This window comes from Eschrichtius robustus, chromosome 3, assembly GCF_028021215.1.
Source record: "Eschrichtius robustus isolate mEscRob2 chromosome 3, mEscRob2.pri, whole genome shotgun sequence".
In the NCBI taxonomy this organism is placed as follows: Eukaryota; Metazoa; Chordata; class Mammalia; order Artiodactyla; family Eschrichtiidae; genus Eschrichtius; species Eschrichtius robustus.
Window position 1 is genome coordinate 33737467 of NC_090826.1, and position 21050 is coordinate 33758516.

The following is a 21050-nucleotide window of genomic DNA, read 5'->3' on the forward strand; positions in this document are numbered from 1 at the left end:
ACAGTAATAATATTAATTATTGACATTATATAGCTATTATTTTTAAGTGTTTACTATGTACCAGATATCGGGCTAAGTATTTCAATAACACCATCTTGTTGAATCCTCACTAGTATGATACCACTTAGTATGGTATCATTACCCCTTTTCACTAATGAGGAAATAATATTCAGAGAGGTTGAATAACTTTCTGAAAGGTTACAGTCAGTAGAAAGGCCAGGATTTGAACCTGAACTATGTTCTTAACTACACTGCCTCCTCCTCAAAAACAAAACAAAACAAAAGCAAAAAAACTAACAAAAAATAAATCTTAACAAATGCTTCTAACATAAAATAGCCCAGCTTGGACAGTCTACCCATTTTACTACAGTAAAACTGAAGCACTGATGCTTATGAGCTTGATCTGTACGCTGAATAATATGAGGCATATCTGGGATTTAATGAGGTAAAACTAGATTAAGCGGAGGATGTCCATAGGTACCATGTTTCAAATATTCATAGAGCTTGGAAAATATAAAAGAAGTAATGCAGGCTTACATGCACATACTAATGAGACAGTGGGGATAGGCAGGAAGGGAAGAAGGGAACAGGGAAGGAGGAATGTTTCCCTCAGAAATGAAAACTGGAGAATAGAAAAATCAAAGGTACTTCTGAAAATCCACTAAGACAAGACAGAACTGCATCAGTGGTAGAGAGCAACTGTGGTTTTAATAAACCATAATCCTACGCTGATAAGCAGAGATCAAAACAGAAAAGCTGGAAGCAGAACACCTGTCCCACTGTGGTCACGGAGGACAAGCTACAGGGGAGGCAGGAGACAGAAAAGGGACTGGTCTGGGTTGTGCCACTGATTAGCCATGCCCTCTTGTTAGAAAGTATTCCTAGTGCCTCTCAGCTGATTCTCTGCCTCCAGCTCTTCTTCATTTATTTTTACTCCATTCGGAGATAAGGGTGATGAGATGGTGATATTCCTCTGGGATGATCTGCCAGAAGAAGGGGGAGAGGAAGCAAGCTAGGCAATCCCTTTCTCAAAGAGAGCAATAAATCCTGTCTTGTGCATGTAGCAGATGTGAACAAAGAAGATGGAACAGATTTCGTCTTAGCGATCATCCCTACCCCCACTCCCTCTATAGCAATTATGTATCTCTGCACTTGCACACAGAGAGAAGAACCCCAGAGAACATCAATATTTCCTTTAACAAGCAAAACTGCTAGCAATGAATGGCTAATGAAAATGCAGAAAAGCCATAACTCCCTTTGTCTTACAGGCAATCCTACTAGACTTCAACTATGTATAATGTTAACCTTTCCAGGAGGTGTGATCCAGGACACAGAAGAAGCTAACGTTTTTTAGAATGCTTCTGCCTCATGTTTCTTGAACAGGGAAGAAGTTTAGTGGTACCAATGGTGTCACATCATACCTCCTGGAAGACATATATGGATCTGTTATCATGAAATAAAGAATGCGCCACCATCATCACCACCATCGTCATTCCAGTCAATATTGGGAATGAAGCAGATGACACTACGGGATCACCTACTCCCAGTTAGAACACTTTGAAGGTAGAGCTTCATGTTCCAATTGAGGTCCTAGACTCTGAATAAGATACAGGCATACAATCTCATTTAAAGGAAAGCAACAAGGATACTGAGGGTTTAAGGAACTGAGGAGGTTTAACTAGGAGAAGAGAAGACTCAGGAGAAACAGGAAAGTTGTTTGCAAATATCTGGAGCGTTCTCATGTAGAGAAGAGATTTGCTTTGCTTGTTCAATATTACCCCAAGGGAGAGAACTAGGATCAGTGGGTGGAAGCTATAGGTAGACAGGCTTCAGCTCATTACTAGGAGGAACTTGCTGGCAGTCAGAGGTATCCAACAGTGGGATGAACTCTCTGGGAAGGGAAGGTATGAATCTGCCATCACTGAGGGCGTAGAAGTAGAGGTAAGATAACCTCTTGGTGGAAATACTAAATCATGAGAAGGAGGAGGGAGGCTGGACTAGGTAACCTTTAAAGGTCCTGCCCAAATCTGAGAGCCTATAATTTTATGGGGGTATGGAGCTCCTGCTTTCATCATTACAACACTGTGCAACTTGAGGTTTGCAGCATGGACAGTGTACATATCTACATTACCAACTTTCTCTCTGAAGGCTTACAGAAGAGTGATGGGGGGGCAGAAGAAATAACAACAATATCAGTACCATCACCATGATCTTATTTCCCTTCTGCATCTTCATCTACCACATACTTGGCACTGTGGCAGGTACTTTATATACTTTATCGCTAATCTTTGAGAGTCCAGCTAGGCTACTGTGAGACTCTGAGCTGGTAAGATATCGTCTTTGGTTTTTATTTTCCTCATTTGGAAAAGGAAGGGGTTGAACTTCACTATTCATTAAAGGGGACATTAAGGTCCCCTTTAATTTCCTTTATACTGTGAGTCCGAAGGGGGAGTAGCACTAGGGACCCAGCTCAATTATTTCCTCCCTATGCACCACAGCTTAACCTGGCAGATACTTTGAAATATCTTCCTTCTTTGGAATAATGAACAATGTGTGCCACCTGCGTTTTACACAGTAAATACAGTAGTGAAAGGTTAAGTGTAAACAGAATTTTTAATAAAAAATGAAGTACATTTTGAACACACCAAAATGGTTAGTTAAAAGAAATCTTTATAAAAGTAAGTTCAATGTTTGCTGCAAAGTAACTTGTTCTATAAATTTGGATTTTATATTTTGGATTTTCTCTTATCACTTTGTCCTCCACTCAGTCTGTTGGGGTAATCAGTCTGTTGGTATGAACACAGAACTATAGGTTTGAAAGGAATATTAAAAGTCATTTAGCTCAATGCCTCCTCCTCTCCCTGCCTCTAACTCCACTAACCCTAGCCAATGCTTGAATCTTCTTTCTAACATCCCTACCAAGTCTTTGCTTACTCTTCTAGTGATGAAGATCCCACATCTCCCCCGGAAGTTCCTTCCATTCTTGGCAGTGGACCTTGGCTTTAGGGAAGTGATTCTCAATAGTTTTTCTATCTCAGCAACCATGAGGGAATCCCAGAACACTTCCATCCATAACAGTAGTTTCACATACATCCAAATTTTAATAGAGGTTCTCTCTAGAGAGCAAGATGGTGATGGGAGGGAAACTTTCTCTTTTCATTTGGTATACTTCTGTTGGTAATTTTTTTACACTGCATATATATTACTTTAATACATACATGCATACATTTTTGAAAAGTGGTCCAAGCGGGTAAATCTTTATCACAGTAGTGATGGGGGTTGGACAGGAACAAGTTCCGCTACAGGAACAACACAGAACAAAATGCAATGGTGTGTTATGATTTGACACCTCCATCAGCTGTTAATATACTCAGGTGTAGAGTGGGCACTGAATTGACTGTAATATACTTGTTGTGGGGAGGTTGAATGCCTTCTAGCTCCTTGAAAACCACTGCTAAGCTCTATCTCAACTGAGTAAGCCAGCTCTTCAGGCATTTTAAGACAGCTTTCATGTGTGCAAGGAAAGTTAACTGCCTTCTGGCCTCACCAAGGTTAAACTCTATGACTAATGGTATAACGTGTCTCACTATGTAATGAATCTGCCTCTTTTTCCCTGCCATTCTGATGAATCCATAGTACACTCTTCTAATTGGACCCTCTGCCTTCCAGTACTATTCTTCTATAGTCTGTTCATTTTCTCTTTTTCATGATGGGAGAGCACACTTCCTAATTACTAAGACTAGTTACCTTACTCCAAGCTTATGGTTGTTTTTTACCAAATATCCCCAGATTTCCCTCCTCTACTATGAAGACTCTGCAGACAGACTGCCTGGGTTCAGATTTGGTTCTCTCATTTACTAGTTATATAACCTTGGCTAAGTAACTTTAACCCCCTGTGCCTCAGTTTCCTCATCTGCAAAATAAAGACAACAGCAGCAATTAGCTTATACAGTTGCAGAAGTTTAACTAGGATACATATAAAGCACATAGAACAGTACCTGGCATACAGTGGATGCTCAATCAACATTAATTTGTACTGCTGCTTCCTTCTCCTTCATCATCATCATCATCATGCCCTACTACTACTTAGGAAACTTTCTTACTATATAGGCCCAGAGTGTTCACTTGACAACTTCTTTTCATTAGATTTCTATGATTCCTCTTTCTCAATCCAAAGCATTCTTGACATTTCATCTCTTCAACACAGTTCTCTCTGACAAACTGGATTACAGTCAAACTTTCCCACTTGGCATTCCTACTACTATGGCTGTTTTTGTTGCATTATGATGCACACTCATGCTTCATCAATTCACATTCCTCTTCTTTTCATACCTCTGTTCAAAACCTATCTTTTAGAGCAGGGAGTAGAAAACTTTCTGTAAAGAGCCAGATAGTAAATATTTTCAGTTTTATGGGACATATGGTTTCTGCTACAACTACTCATCTCTGCCATTGTAGCATGAAAGTAGCCATACACATTAACAAATGAACATGGCTATATTCCAGTAAACCTTCATTTACAAAAACAGGCAGCCAGCAGGATCTGGCCTATGGGCCATAGTTTACTGATCCCTGATCTAGAGGAATCCTTCCCTAAATAACTCCGCCTGGCTGTGATCATTCCACTATTCTACTTCAAGTATGTACTATATTTATTTACAAATAGTTATAAACTTCTGAGTATTTTTTACGTGGTCAGTCTTCCACTTAGACTAGTGTACAGATCCTTCAAGGAAAGCTGTTATTTCATTCATTAAACAAAACGTAGCTAAGTCTAGGAGTAACACTGAGTGTTAAGAACATGAAGACAAATAAGTCCCAGTCTATGCTCACAAAGAACTCACAGATTAGTAGGATAGACAGCAACTCAAATACACTATCATAATACAATGTGATTTTTGCTATAAGAGAGATTTGCTATACAAAGTGCTCTGAGAAAAGAGAAAGGAATGATTGACTTTGCTTGGGGAGAGGAGAAAAGCTTCACAGAGGACATGAAGTTGAGCTAGGATTGTCAGAAGAAAGATGAATAGGCATTTGAGGCAAAGGGAATATAGTATAAAGGTACTAAGACATGGAAATGGACCATGTGTTTGGACAACAGCCAGCAGCTGCTGTAAAAGGAAAGTGGTAGGGTAAGCTACAGAGACAAATGACAGGAACTGAGGAAGATGAGAATACAAAGGTAAGTACCAGCAAACGAAGAGCCTCATTTGCCATAATGAGACAATGGTATGTACACAATAAGGAGTCTGGTATCATCCCAAAGATTATATTTAAACATTCAATATCAAGATCTGATTTATTAATTATATTTTACACCCATAAAGGGGTTTTAACTTTTTCATATATTATTTTAACTTTTATGTATATTATTTCCAATGTTCATAGAGCATCCACACTTACATATCTATTAAATTCTGACTAATGATATGAACTAAATAATCTAAATAATGATTATGAACTTGTGATGTAGTGAGAAGGGTACGATTTAGAAGCAAAAAATTCAGGACTAAATCTTGCAGTTTATAGTAACAACATTTGGAATAAGTCTCTTAACCCTTCATTGTTTCCATAAAAGAGGAATAGCAACAGTCCCTATTTCAAAAGCTTACAGTAAAGACTATTTGAGATAATTACATGAAGAGTACTTTGCAAACTATAAAAGAGTTGTATAAATGACGTGCAGGATATGTGAAAATTGCAGGGTAAGTTGGCAAGAAAGGGTGAGATTTTTTATTTACTCAAACAGCTTTCTGTGACACATACACTCATACACAGCCTGACAGAAGGTAACTCTCCATTTCTATTACATATAAGAACAGGTTCAGACCTTTTCGAGGATCTGATTTTTGCATGGTACCATCAGCTATACCCAATAGGAATTTCCTCCTTAGCGAGATGGAGAAATCTAGAAGCAAAAGATAAAAAAAAAAAAATTAAAATTAGAAATGTGAACTACTGTAGATCGAAGGAGACCTGCAGTGAAATTAGGTTTTAATCAGAAGAAACCAGCAGGTTGAACACCTAGAAGGGCTTCCCAAGGGCAGTAATTTAGTTAGGTTTCCAGTTTCCAGGATCCTTCCCTCAGCTTTTCGAGTTCAGAACCCCGATTCTGTTAAAAATAGAACATATTCTTCAGGGCATTAACAGGTCATGAAATAATAATGGATAAACCAGAACGTTACTCTATTAACTCACTGTGAGAAAGATAACAGCCACAAAACTAAAGTATTGCACACTGAAAACTACAAACAGCACTGAAAGAATTAAAGAAAGAAGTAGAAAGACATTTACGTTCATGAATTAGAAGACTAATGTTAAGATGACAATACTACCCAAGGTGATCTACAGACTCAAGACAATCCCTATCAAAATCTCAATGATGCTTTTCTGTAGAAATAGAAAAAGCCACCCTAAAATTCACATGCTATCTCAAACAGCTTAAACAATCTTGACAATGAAGAACAATGTTGGAAGACTCACACTTCCTGATTTCAAAACCTCCTACAAAGCTACAGTAATTGAGACAGTGTGGTACTGGCATAAGGACAGGCATACAGACCAATGGAATAGAGAGCTCTGAAATAAACCCTAATATATACGGTCAAATGATTTTTGACAAAGGTGCCAACACCATTCAATGGGAAAAGGATACTCTTTTCAACAAATGATGCTAGGAAAACTGGATACCCTCATGCCAAAGAATGAAGATGAACCTTTACCTTACACCATATATAAAAATTAACTCAAAATGCATCAAAGACCAAAACTTAAGAGCTAAAATTATAAACCTCTTAGAAGAAAACATAGAGGAGAATCTTCATGACACTGGATTTGGCAATGATTCTGGAATGTGACATCTAAATCACAGGCAACAAAAGAAAAAAGAGAAATCGGACTTCATCAAAATGAAAAACAACTTGTGCATCAAAGGGCACTATCACATGGATGAAAAGGAAACCTACAGAATGGGAGAAAATATTGGCAAATCGTTTATCTGATAAGGGACTAACATCTAGAATTTATAAAGAACTCCTACAATTCAATAACAAAAAAACCTCAAACAACCCAGCTGAAAAATGGGCAAAGGACCTGAAGAGATATTTCTCCATTTATCTATACAGATGGCCAATAAGCACATGAAAAGATACTCAACATCATCAATCATTAGGGAAGTGCAAGTGAAAGTCACAATGAGATACCACTTCACACCCATTGGGATGATTGGGATGGTTATTATGAAGAAAAAAAAAAGAAAAATCATAAGTGTCGGCAAGGATGTGGAGAAATTAGAGCCCTTGTGAATTGCTAGTGGGACTAAAAAATGGTGCAGCTGCTGTGGAAAACTTTAAAAAGTTAAAAATAGAATTACCTTGCGGACAAGCTACTACCCAGACATCACTGGATCGTTTTTTTCAAGAGGGTAGATAGAATGGAATCCAGCAAGGAACCAGAACCTGTGCCATCAACGTCAGGCATGAGTGAAATTGCAGGTTGCCCTCCGTCTCCTATTGCTGACGATCCTTCAGCTCTACCATCTCCCCTGTCCTCTCCCTCCTCCAGTCGGTAACTCTTCTTGCCTGTTCACTTGATGCCAGCCCCTGTATGCCAGCTGTTGTGCTGTACTACTGTACTTTTCAAGGTTCTGAAGGTGACCATTCTCTTGCTGTAATGCCCGGGCACCACACTTTTTACCACCCATCAACACTTCTACTGCAGAGTGTCTGCATGTCATTGCTCGTGGAGTCGTGAGGCTTGATCCTCCAGGCCCATATTCCCTGGTAGGCTGGATTCGTCTGCCTTCAAAGATTTCTGCCCTTTCAAGCATTCCAGAATTTGCCTGTGTTTCAATGGTGCCTCACATTATGGAATCCTTTTACTCTCAACATTATTAGGGTCTATCTTAGGGACAACTGGTCCAATCCAATTTCCTTTTGGCCCGCGGTGCTATTTTGTATTTCCTAGTGCTTTCAATGAAGCTTCAAGTAGACCTAAACTCCTGGCTTCTAACTAGCCATGAATCGCACAATTGTTCATTGTTTGTTATTTGTGAGAAAATGACAGTAATTAGTAGAAAAAAAAAAAAAAAATAGAATTACCATATGACCCAGTAACTCCACTCCTAGGTATATACCCAAAAGAATTGAAAACAGGGACTAAAACAGATACCTGTACACTAATGTTCATAGCAGCATTATTCACAATAGTGAAAGGGTAGAAAAAAATCCAAGTGTCCACCAATAAATGAATAAATAAACAAAATGCGGCATATACATAAAATGGAATAACTATTCAGCCATAAAAAGGAATAAAATTCTGATACATGCTACAACATGGATCAATCTTGAAAATATTATGCTAAGTGAAATAAGCCAAATACAAAAGGATAACTACTGTCTGATTTCACTTATACTTGACAACCAGAATAGGGAAATTCATAGAGAAAGTAAGTAGAACAGAGGTTACCAGGGGCTGGGCAGAGGGGGGAATGATTTAATGTGTACAGAGTTTCTGTTTGAAATGATGAAAAAATCCTGGAGTTGGACAGCAGTGAAGGCTATACATCACTGTAAATGTACTTAATGCCTTAAAATGGTTAAAATGATAAATTTTATGTTATATATATTTTAACACAATTATAATTAAAAAAAAAAAAACAAGCAACAGGTGGATCTGCATCAGGGTTTGACAGCTCCATTCAACCATCTCACAACAGGAACACAAACAGCTTCACAGGGACTTTCAAGAAACTAAGTCCTTGAGTCACAGCATTCCCTTTCCTGGGTGGTCCTAGATGGAACCTGCTATCAATTTTCTTTATGACCTCCCATTTAGCATGTTTCCAAGCTAGACTATCTTCTGATAAACACATCCTTTTATTTGGATAATGTTACTATCTATATATAGCATGTAGTACAGATGGGCTCTGGATTTGAATATCAACTCTGTCACTAGCTATGTAAACTTGAACAAGTTACTAAATGTCCCTGGCCCTCAATTTCTGTATCTTTATTTTTTAATTTATTTTCTAAATTATTTATTTATTTATTTATTTGGCTGTGTCGGGTCTTAGTTGCGGCACGTGAGATCTTCGTTGCCACATGTGGGATCTTTTTTTGCGGCACACGGGCTTCTCTCTACTTGTAGTGCACAGGCTCTGGAGCACGCGGGTCAGTAGTTGTGGCACGCAGGTTCTCTAGTTGTGGCGCGTGGGCTCTAGAGTGCGCAGGCTTAGCTGCCCCGTGGTATGTGGGATCCTAGTTCCCCGACCAGGGATTGAACCTGCGTCCCCTGCACTGGAAGGAGGATTCTTAACCACTGGACCAGCAGGGAAGTCCCAATTTCTGTATCTTTAAAGCAAAAGTAGTAGTGTCTACTCCAAAGGCTTTGTGAAGGTTAAATTACATTCTCTATGTTAATGAATTAATATAAATAAGTGTCAACAGACAGAAATTACTTCCCCACTTCCCTAATACTCTTCGCAGTATTACTGATCACTGATGAAATCAGAGTCAGTTCTCTGTCTCTTGGCTACATTGGCATCCATACAATCATCACCACAACTCTCTGTAACTTGGAGGCTTGCTAGTATCTCTATCAGAAACCTTCTCTCAAAGGCCAACATCCAAAAGAACAAAAACAAATGTAGACAAATTTTTCTGCCTACCTCACAAACCTCTCCTAGAGGAGTCTGCCCTCCCTGAGGGCAGGTAGGCTTACTTTATATCCCACGTATTACCTAGCAGAAAAAAAGAACTTTATCAATTTTTAAAATTGAATTTTCAACAATTCTAAGTTTTTTATAACAGGATCTTGCATAAATATCCAAATATACAAGTTCTATTTCTATACTTGTATTACAAAAACAATAAGGTAAAAACAGTAAGTATGGTTCTCTGTCAGTGATAAGAACCTAAGCAAAATATATAAGGTGTTACAGGGTGTGGTAGTGACCATTTCAAAGCCTGCTACACTATGGTGGGCTTATATTAAAAGTGCCAGAAATAACAGAATAAGTTCAATATCCCACCATGAAAAAATTCAATAATAAAGCTGATCTACCAGATAAAATCATATTACACAAATCAGAAAAATCTCCATTTAATTTTCATTTAAAAGCAAAATATCAAATCACCTAAAGATCAGAAAATAGCATCAAATCAAACTTCATATTCTTGACTTATTTCTAGACCACAGTGGTCAGACATTCAATTTCACCTTGTCTGAATGACCTAAACTCCTTCAACTACGCCAATTAGAACTGCCATCAGTAGATATTTATTAAACACGCCTAGGTATAAAACTGGAATTAGGAGACAGAACCATAACAGAACAAAGAAACTGAACGGTTAGGAAAAAAAATGGAACCATCATAGGAGAAGGGAACCAACTATGTGATAGGTTCTGTGCTAAATACTTTAAAAAGAACTTTTTGTTAAAGTATAATATACATACTGAGAAGCACACGCTTCATACAGTAGCCAAGATATGGAAACAACCTAAGTTGATGAATGGATAAAGAAGATGTGGTATATATACACAATGGAATACTATTCAGCCATAAAAAAAAAGAAAACTGGCCATTGTGACAACATAAATGGACCTGGAAGGTATTATGCTAGGTTTGAATAAGTCAGATGGAGAAAGACAGTTACCATGTGATTTTACTCATTATGTGGAATCTAAAAAAACAAAACAAATGAACAAACAAAATAAAACAAAAACAAACTCACAGATACAGAGATCAGATCAGTGGCTACCAGAGGGGAAGCGAGTTGTGGGGGGATGTGTGCAAAATGGCTGAAGGAGGCCAACTGTATGGTGACAAATGGTAACTAGACTTGTAGTGGTAATCAGTTTGTAGTATACATAGCTGTTGAATTATTATGCTGTCCACCTGAAACTCATTATTTTAAAAAAGTAAATAAATCATAAGTATGAAACTCAATGAACTTTTACAATGTGTTTCCAAACCAAGAAAGAGATCATTACTAGCACCAAAAGAAGTACCCCTTTGAGCCCTCTCCCAGTCATTACTCCACCCAAGAGTAAGCACTGTGTGGACTACTATTGTTAGGTTAGTTTTGCCTGTTTTGAACTTTATAGAAATGAAATTATATCTCATGTCCTCTTTTATGTCCACTTTGTTCCACTCAACATTTTGTTTATGAGATCCATCCACAGTGCCCCTACTAAGGCACTTTTGTCTTCACTACTTGATTTAAAGCACCCAACAATTCTGGCATTTCCCATTTAGGTTGGGAAAAAAAAAAAGAGCTGAGGTTCTGAAGTTAAACAAGATTAATTAAAGCATCCAAGGACATACGAGTACTGTATGGAAAGGCTAAAATTAAAGACTAATTTCAAAGTCCATGCTCTCTTTGGTTCCATTAGGCTTGCCTACTATAGATTAAAAACAACAAGAAATCAATCCCTTCCCTAGTTTACTTTTCATAGGCCATATTATAGAGGGAAGTTTGGCAAACAGTCAAGTACTACGCAATGTAAGAAATTATTATTAGCACAAGAAAAGAGTTCCCTAGGGCAGTGGCTTTCAAACCTTTCTGATTGTGACCCACAGACTTAAATCCAGGAGTTTTTACAACAATATGCATTGCTAAAAACCTTACATCTTGCAAAATTATGCACTAAACATGGGCTTGTGGTTAAAACAGGGTTAGGAATATGCTACTAGAAGCCCATGAAAATTTGTATCCTTTATACATATACACACATACCCCACAAGGATTTCAGTCACTAAGAAATGGTTAAATTGGACCCAAAAAACTAAACAGAAGGAAGAAGGGTATAATCCACTTTAGGATAATTTCTAATTAAAATGATTTTTAAAAATAAAGTTTTAATGTGTAATGGAACAAACCTGTAGCAATCCAGAACACTAAGCTTCTAAGAGGGACTTAATTCTCCAAGGTTTTCTAGAGTGAAGATTTGAACGTATGTCACCATCTGCAGACAGGAGCCACGTAATAAAAGCTTTTCATAGCGACAAAATTAAAACTTGAGGTCAGACTCATATGGCTTTGGGGACTGATAAGAGACTATTAACCTGTTTATTATTTTTTATCTATTCACACTGCCCAAGCAGACCTTTGAGAGATGTCTATGCTACACAGTACCAGAGATCTCAAGATCAACTTTATTCTGTTAGAGTGTAATAGGATAGAGTCCTACACAGGAAACTAACTCCTGAGACGTAGAGACCTGAGAATAGAGTAAATTCTCACTGCTTAAGCCACAGAGACAGGTACATAAAGTAATTTGGGCTCATTAACAGAGCAGTATCTATAAACCATTCTGTAAGTCCCGCCCCCCCCCCCACCAAAGTCTCAGGTTCTTATCCTAAAAAAGTGAGTTATGAATCCTTGACATTATCCAGGATCTTGTAGGAATCTGATAGAATTACAAACTTGGGGCAAATACGGTTTCTCTGTACCAAGAAACTTAGATGCAACTTAGACCTAAACTTGGCCTGGTTCATTCTGTCACTGAGTAGTCACTTCCTCAGGGCTTCAAATTCTTCACTTTAAAACCAAAAGATAAGAACTCAGGTAGGTCCCATGTTTACTACAAACTAGCTGCAAGCCTCTGTTTCTTCATCAACCACCTCTACAAGTGTGTGATTTTATGGTTTCACAGAAAATCCTATTGCTATTACAGTAACGGAAATTTATCAAATGAGATCAGCTGTCTTCCTGTGAGCTACTCAGGCAATTGTCCTGACACCCATATCTGGTTGGGAAACAGAGACAACTTTCTTCATGGTAATAACAAGGTTAGACAATACAAAGGGGCTTCCAGGGAAATGTGTCTTATGTGAATCCGAAACAGCAACCTCAGGAAAGGGCTCTCTTCTCTAGAAAACTGACTTGACTGAGAGGGCATGGAATAATCTTTGAGATAGGTATTAAGCTAAGGCATATCGAATTAAAAAAAATTATTTGGGGGTGATACAGAAAGAATATATAATACGCATTCTAAACAGCTAAGGCAGAAGAGTGGTACCACTTGCTAGCAGTCACTCAGCATTTACTAGAAACCTTCTTCGTGCTAATTCCTGAGAATAACACCTTTTAAAGCAAGTCAGAAAATGTTTGTATATAACCACAGAATCAGCAGGAACCAAGAGGCACGAGAAGAAAAAAACATGTCCAGTTTCACTTCAGAGACAGAAATTTATGGTTGTTTAGCTTTCTGAGTTTTTTTGTTTTTTTTGTTTTTTTAATCCCGGAAATTTAGCTTTTAGGACACAAGATGCCTTTCTCAACTTCCTCAGCTTTTGACCCAGCACTCATCCCTTAATTAAAATCTACTTTAATTCTTCTTCATTTTAAGTCTCTGGGGTTCACTAGACCAGGATTAGTGGTACATGTTATTTCAGAGAACAATTTTATACGCTAGTATTAGTTAAGAGAACTCCAGAAATTTATTTCGTCGAAATCACTGATAGGTGTTGAACCTGTGCGATACTCTTTAACATACAGCAGTGACTCATAACTTTTTCCCCCCCGACATATCTGAAGAATACAAAACCCTCCTATCAGTGAGGGCAGGCTCATTAAAGGCATTGATTTTCAGCAAAAGGTAGGAGACAGGATTAATTTGACGGGGAGGAAGGGTCCACTGGGTGAAGGTGTTTTGGAATCTCCAGGGGTATTTGTGTAATTAGAAAAAACATTTCCCCCAGTCTATATTCCACTGCTCTTCCCCCTGACCCAGGGTCTAGAGCACTGCCATCCAACAGAAATATAATTGAAGCCACTCATGTCATTTTAAGTTTTCTAGTAGTCACATTTTAAAAAGTAAAAAAAGGACGATGAAAATAATTTTAATAATGCATTCTATTTAACCCAGTATATTGAAATATTATCACTTCAGCTGGTAATCATTATAAAAATCAATGGAAATACTTTACATTCTTTTTAATACTGTCTTCATAATCTGGTGTGTGTTTACGATTACAGCTTATCTCAATTCAGATGCTAAATTTTCATCAGAAATACTTGATGTGTATTTAAATTTCATAAAACTTACAGTTGAAAAGAAAATTCATACACTCAAGTTTCTCAAAACATACTTTAAAGTTTTCCAATAACTGTATGGAGGATGTTTTAAAATTTAATTAAAATTAAATAAAATTTATAATTCAGTAATTCAGTTACACTAACCATGTGGCTATTGTGTTAGACAACCCATATCTAGAGGAAATAAATAATAAAAGTAAACATTAAGTACTATGTGCCAAGCATTGTTCTAAGCACTTCACTTGTGTTAAGTTGTTCGATACTCACAATCCTTATGTAGGTACTATTATTACCTTCATTTTATTGATAAGGAAACCAGTGTAGAGAAATGTCTTATAACCCGAAGTTACACAGTTAGTAAATGGTGGCGGTGGGATTCACAGCAAAGTAATTTGGTCCATTTTTTTGTCTCTGAGGCATAGGGTTTTTCCAGGAAAACTGAGCTATTTATATTTAGTATGCCCTAGGAGTAAATGCAATCTTTGCATATGTTTGGTTAGGGACTCTCAGCACTGGCTGATTTTCTCCATTATATGGCCCTATTTTAATTACATGTTAATATGAATTAGATCATGTCATTCCCTTGCTTAAAATCTTTCAAACGCTCTCCACAGCAGCACTTAAAAGGAAATCCAAGCACCTTATCCTGACCCACATAATCCTACATGATCTGACCCCACCTCTACTGCCTCCACTCCTACAGCTCTCACCGTTCACTTTGCTCCAGCCGGCTGACCTCTGCTCCTGCTGCAGGCCTCTCCTTACTACCTTAGGGCCTGTACACTGCCTGGAATGCACCACCCGTATTCACAGGGCTGGCATCTTATCATTCAGGTCGAAGTTTAAATGTCACCTCCTCAGAGAACCCTTCCCTGACCACTCAATCTAAAGTAGTCACCCAGACTCTGTCACACCACTCTTAATTCTCCATAGCAGTTAGCACCATTTAGTATTTTCCTTGTCTATTTATTTGTCTCATCCACTGGGGCCTTGTCTGTGTTATTTATTCAGCACTATATCCTAGCACTTGGAATACTGCCTGGTATACAGGAGGCACTCAATAAGTATTTTTGAATGAAATGAATGAAAGCTAGTCGTTAAGAAAAAAAAAAAAAGGCATAAAATATAAAAATTACATGACCAGAAAGTGACTACTTTCTGAATTTAAAAAACATATTTGGATGGTTTGTAATTAAAACTCATAGTTGATTTCTGAAAGAGAAATTAAGAAAAAACATCTCTAAAAATGAAACAAAAACAAGCCGGGTCCTTTAGTATCTGTAAGTCACTCTCAAATCTGACAAGATCATTTACATAAAGGTAATGAGAGGATGTAAGGAATTGATAGACATAATCATGAATATAATTCTCTTTTCAAAGACTTTTCTGAATACAGTCCTCACAGCTTATTAAGGAAATCCACATAACACAATGGCAAATTCTTTCTGATTAAAACTCATTTAAAAGACATGCATTGAGATGACAAAAGAAGATTTTAAAAATGTGAGAAAGTATATAGCTACTTAGCAGCATTGTGAAGTAGGGAAGAGTGCCATCAAAGACTCAGAAACTGAAGGATTTCTGCAACCTATAATCAAAATTGAGCTATATACTAGAAAATCAATGCTGAGCACCTCTAACCAAACATAGGTAAAGGACTGTATTTACTCCTATAGCATACTAAACAGACCAAGCGTCCCAGGGAGAAAAACCCAAGCTCAGAAACAAGAAACGGGAGCTGATGAAAAGTACTGAGATACCTGAGATTTTAAGACCTGTGCTGGCACCCCACTCTGCACAAAGGTTCTAGCTGCGATGTTTGCCACTAGGCACAAAATGTACAGTATTTTTTAAAATTAATTTTAAAAGATACTTTAAAAGAAGAGACAAGGACTACTAAAAAGAACCTACCCTAAATGCGACAATAAAACAGATTAGCTGAAGGCATTCTCAGGAAAATGCAAATGGGATAAGGTTAGAAATGATAGTGTAGGGACTTCCCTGGCGGCGCAGTGGTTAAGAATCTGCCTGCCAATGCAGGGGACATGGGTTCGAGCCCTGGTCCGGGAAGATCCCACATGCCACGGAGCAACTAAGCCCGTGCGCCACAGCTACTGAGCCTGCACTCTAGAGCCTGCGAGCCACAACGACTGAGCCCGCGAGCCACAACTACGGAAGCCCACGCGCCTAGAGCCCGTGCTCCGCTACGAGAAGCCACAGCAATGAGAAGCCCGCGCACCGCGACGAAGAGTAGCCTCCGCTCTCCGCAACTAGAGAAAGCCCGCGTGCAGCGACGTAGACCCAACACAGCCAAAAGTAAATAAATAAATAAGTAAATAAATTAAAAAAAAAAAAAAAGAAATGATAGTGTAGGAGCACAGATAGTACAGAGAGATCCAAATAATGAATAAACTTGTAAATAACATTCTTTGTAGGTATAGAACAATGTAAATAGGAGAAATGTAATGTAATTACATATATTTGAAATGCATTTGCACTCCTGGCCTCCAACCTAGTTTAAAAAACGTCTTCCAGGAAAGTCCTAAAGAATCACTGGAGAAAATTTAATATAGCTGGGTGGTAGAGGGATAGATAAACTGACATGTGATCTTTACAAGCAATGGTAAAATTTAGGATGTGGACATAAGGTTTTCCATGGCAAAATCCTTTCAAGTTTAACATATGTTTGAAATTTTTCATAAGTTTTAAAAAAAAGAAACCTTAAAACATCTCAAAGAAGCTGCTGTCTCAGAGCTCAACATTGAGCAATTGTGAAAAGGTGGGTAGATTAGAGCAGAGACTGAAGGAATGAATGAACATGATTTTTTTTTTTGCACTTTACATATAATTGCCATTTCATCACAACAAAGCTGAAAGGTAGGTGATATTATCTCCATTTTACACACACACACACACACACACACACACAGAAACACACACACATGCCTCTGAGGCTCAGAGAGTACCGTAAGCAAGTTACTTGGATATAAGTGAATATTAAGCCTGATCAAGCCTGGGATCAAAATATGCATGCAGGTTTAAAAATATCTAACTAAAATCTGAATCTACCTTTATCATCTATTTTCCACAGCTACCTGGAAAGTGACTGTCTCAGCTCTACTTGGAAAAGCACTTTAAATAATAAGAACACGTGAGATACACTTTGTAAAGCAGAACAATATATTTTTTAAATTAATTAATTTATTCTATCCTTGGCTGTGTTGGGTCTTTGTTGCTGCACGTGGGCTTTCTCTAGTTGCTGCGAGCGGGGGCTATTCTTCGCTGCGGTGCGAGGGCTTCTCTTTGCGGTGGCTTCTCTTGCTGCGGAGCACAGGCTCGAGGTGTGCGGGCTTCAGTAGTTGTAGCACGTGGGCTTCAGCAGTTGTGGCTCTCGGGCTCTAGAACGCAGGCTCGGTAGTTGTGGTGCATGGGTTTAGTTGCTCCGTGGTGTGTGGGATCTTCCCAGACCAGGGCTCGAACCCGTGTCCCTTGCATTGGCAGGTGGACTCTTAACCACTGTGCCACCAGGGAAATCCCACAATATTGTGTATAATATGACTTCCAGCTTCAAAGTCCTTCATAATTTTCAAAGTTAGCTCACTCACAATTATCCTATTTGTATTAGTTATCTGTATACATCTTTTACAGTTCTTTTAGCACTGTGATTCCCTCGAAATTAGGATCCAGATCTGATTCATTTGTACATTCTTTATAACAGTACCTGAAATAGTAGTTTAATGAGTGTTTACTTAAAGAAAGAAGGTGATCCTCACAATAGAGATGCAAGGTAGCAAGGGCACCTATTCACATTATTCTTATTAATAACACTTGAAGAAACAGAGTCAGAGTAAACTCTGATGCTACTTCTCAGCTAAAAAGCTCATTTGTTGAGCTAGGGCTCCAGTCTTTTCCGATTACACCACTGACTAAACAAAGCCACTAAGCCTGTTCTCCAATTGAGAGTCTGGCAGGGCATCCAAAGGCAAAAGCTTTAGTTATGTTGTTTTTTTAAATGTTTGGAAAATCCTGGAATGTAGATCTTAATGTGATATAAAATGTTTGTAAACGTTCTGATTTCTTTGTTTTATTGGGACAGAGTGGTAGAAGGAAAGTGAAAATGCTTCTTAAAAATCCTAAACTAGGTTATAAGTTACCCCAAACTCAACAAAAACAGAAGTTGAACTATAACAGCTAACGTTTATTTATTTTTTTAAAATAAATCTATTTATTTATTTATGGCTGCGTTGGATCTTCGTTGCTGCACGCAGGGGCTACTCTTCGTTGTGGTGCGTGAGTTTCTCATTGCAGTGGCTTCTCTTGTTGTGGAACACGGGCTCCAGGCACACGGGCTTCAGTAGTTGTGGCACGTGGGCTCAGTAGTTGTGGCTCACGGGCTCTAGAGTGCAGGCTCAGTAGTTGTGGCACATAGGCTTAGTGGCTCCGCGGCATGTGGGATCTTCCCGGACCAGGGATCGAACCCGTGTCCCTTGCATTGGCAGGCGGGTTCTTAACGACTGCGCCACCAGGGAAGTCCACAGCTAACATTTATACTCAGCTCTTTGGAGCAATTCTACGTATATGTGTTATTTCATATGATTTTTCATAATATCCAGCGAGAGATTACTATTATTCCCATTTCACTGATGAGTAAATTTCAGGGTTAGTTTAGAAAGTCAGTAGGTGGTTGAACCGGGACTTGAAACAATCTGGGTCATGCTCTTTGTAGTACACAAGGCGTTACTTGCTTGCACAAAACTAGTGAATAGCCTTCTAATTGGTCTCTCTCTACTTCCATTCCACTGTGTGTATGGCAACCAGAGTAATCCTTCTAAAATAGAAATTCAATTATGTTTCATCTCTGCTTAAAATCCTTCAATGGGGGCTTCCCTGGTGGCGCAGTGGTTAAGAATCTGCCTGCCAATGCAGGGGACACGGGTTCGAGCCCTGGTCTGGGAAGATCCCACATGCCGCGGAGCAACTAAGCCCATGAGGCACAACTACTGAGCCTGCGCGTCTGGAGCCTGTGCTCCGCAACGGGAGAGGCCGCGACAGTGAGAGGCCCGCGCACCGTGATGAAGAGTGGCCCCCGCTCGCCGCAACTGGAGAAAGCCCTCGCACAGACATGAAGACCCAACACAGCCAAAAATAAATAAATAAATAAATTTATTTAAAAAAAAAAAATCCTTCAATGGACCCATGCAGCCTATAGAATGAAATCCACCAAAGTCCTTGGCATTCCATACATAGGCCCTTCAAACCTAAATCCTTTAACATTTGGCCCCTGACTACTTCTCCAGCCTCATCTACCCATCTTCTCCTCTTTACCTTCTTCCCCTAAGTTATTCTACATGATCTACAGTCCCTCAACTTATCTGCAATGAAATCCCTTTTCCCATTGTACACTCTACTTGTCAACTTACAACTCATCTTTCAAAATTTAACTCAAAAATCAATGAATCTCCTCTTCCTCAGCCTTCTGAGTTCTCTTCCCTAGATAATCATTTCCTCTTCTATGCTATTATTTATATCTGGTTCATACTTACAGCATTTAAATACTGTATTACAATTATTTGTTTACATACTTCTCCCAATTTGATAGTGACGACCTAAGGGATGCCTTATTCATCTTTGCCTCTGGGGTCTAATACACTGCCTGACAGTAGTAGGCATCAGATACATCTTGTTGGGTTGAATTCAAATATACTCACTTAGAAAGTATACAAGTGATAAAACAGGATTTGGATTTTACAAAATATATGTGTTTCAAAGAAAAAAAAAAGCCTAAAACCCTTTAACTGAACTGTGTATAACAATGGCAGTTGCCCTGAAGGTCCCTGTTAATGCTCTGTGACACAGCTGGGCCTCCAGAAGGTTCATTACTTTCATATTACGACTGTGGCAATTTATTAATGAGCTCAGTGCAAGCAAAACAAATTGAAATGACAGCTTTGGCAACTAACATCTTTTATTTATCACTAGAGCTAGTCTTTCACTAGCAGTGAGATGCATAAGCCTTCTTCAAGGCAAAACAATATTTATGGGGTATCTTCTAAGAGGCCTACAAACACTGTGATTGGCTAAGGGGAATTCAAGAAAATATAGGTCTTCATTAGGATAGAAAAAGAATGTGTTCTTGAAAAATAACTCAAAACTGAAAAACACAGATGTCCATTAGAAGTAGTGGTAAAGGACTTATTATGCAATTCATCATTTATGCGTCAACTGCCTTTTCAAGGGCTAATTGAAGTGCCATTGCAGCTCTTCTTATTTCACCCTGATGGAGGCAGGTGTTACAACAGTATTCATGAGGAGGAAGCCAAGACCCAGTACTAGGCATTCTGGCAGAAGGAAGGTCTATAAAACTAAAGCCCCTACCCTTTCAAAAGTGTGTAGTCTTCATGGTACCAAAGGATCCCTACCAACCACTTAAGGCTGCTCTCCTGAGATAAAACAGAGCCAAATCATAAACTGTTAACATAGCGAAAGTAAACTTTATAGTGCAGCTAGACACAAATATGGTTTAAAAGAGAGAAAGAGAAATAGCAAGAAACCCTGTGGATACAGGGAGATACCATGTACTCACTGTCTTTCACTAATGACTACAGTACCTCCAAATAAAACCCTTGGTTTTGACTTCTTAGGACTGCCATAACAAAGAACCACAAACTGAATGTAATAAACAACAGAAATTTATTCTCTCACTGAGTTAGAGGGCACAAGTCCAAAATCAAGGTGTTGGCCGGGTCATGCTCTCTCTGAAGCCTGCAAGGAAATATCCTTCCTTGCTTCTTCCAGCTTCTGGCATCCCCAGGAAACCAATACAGATTTTGGTACTGATGAGAGTGGGGTGCTGCTCTAACAAATACTTAAAAATGAAGTGGCTTTGGAACTGGATAATGAGAAGAGACTTGACAGGAAAAAAAACTAAACTGCCTTAAAGAGATGGAAATATGAACATTAAAGGTGCTTTTAAATGAGGCCTTAGAAGGAAATGAGGAACATGTT

The 21050-nt window shown here is 38.6% G+C and overlaps 1 protein-coding gene across 4 annotated transcripts in view; it reads right to left on the minus strand.

The window, feature by feature from the left end:
- The window catches only part of SCMH1 (Scm polycomb group protein homolog 1), a 203093-nt gene that overhangs the window by 151655 nt on the left and 30388 nt on the right, over positions 1 to 21050 (minus strand). For 2 of the 4 annotated variants that reach the window (XM_068539638.1, XM_068539639.1), the window contains exon 2: positions 5834 to 5911. The exons of the other annotated variants lie outside the window; for them this stretch is intronic. In XM_068539638.1, coding sequence (XP_068395739.1) covers positions 5834 to 5858 — 25 coding nt within the window. In that variant the 5' untranslated portion in view covers positions 5859 to 5911. The remainder of the gene's footprint in view (positions 1 to 5833; positions 5912 to 21050) is intronic. 4 annotated transcript variants of the gene reach the window in all.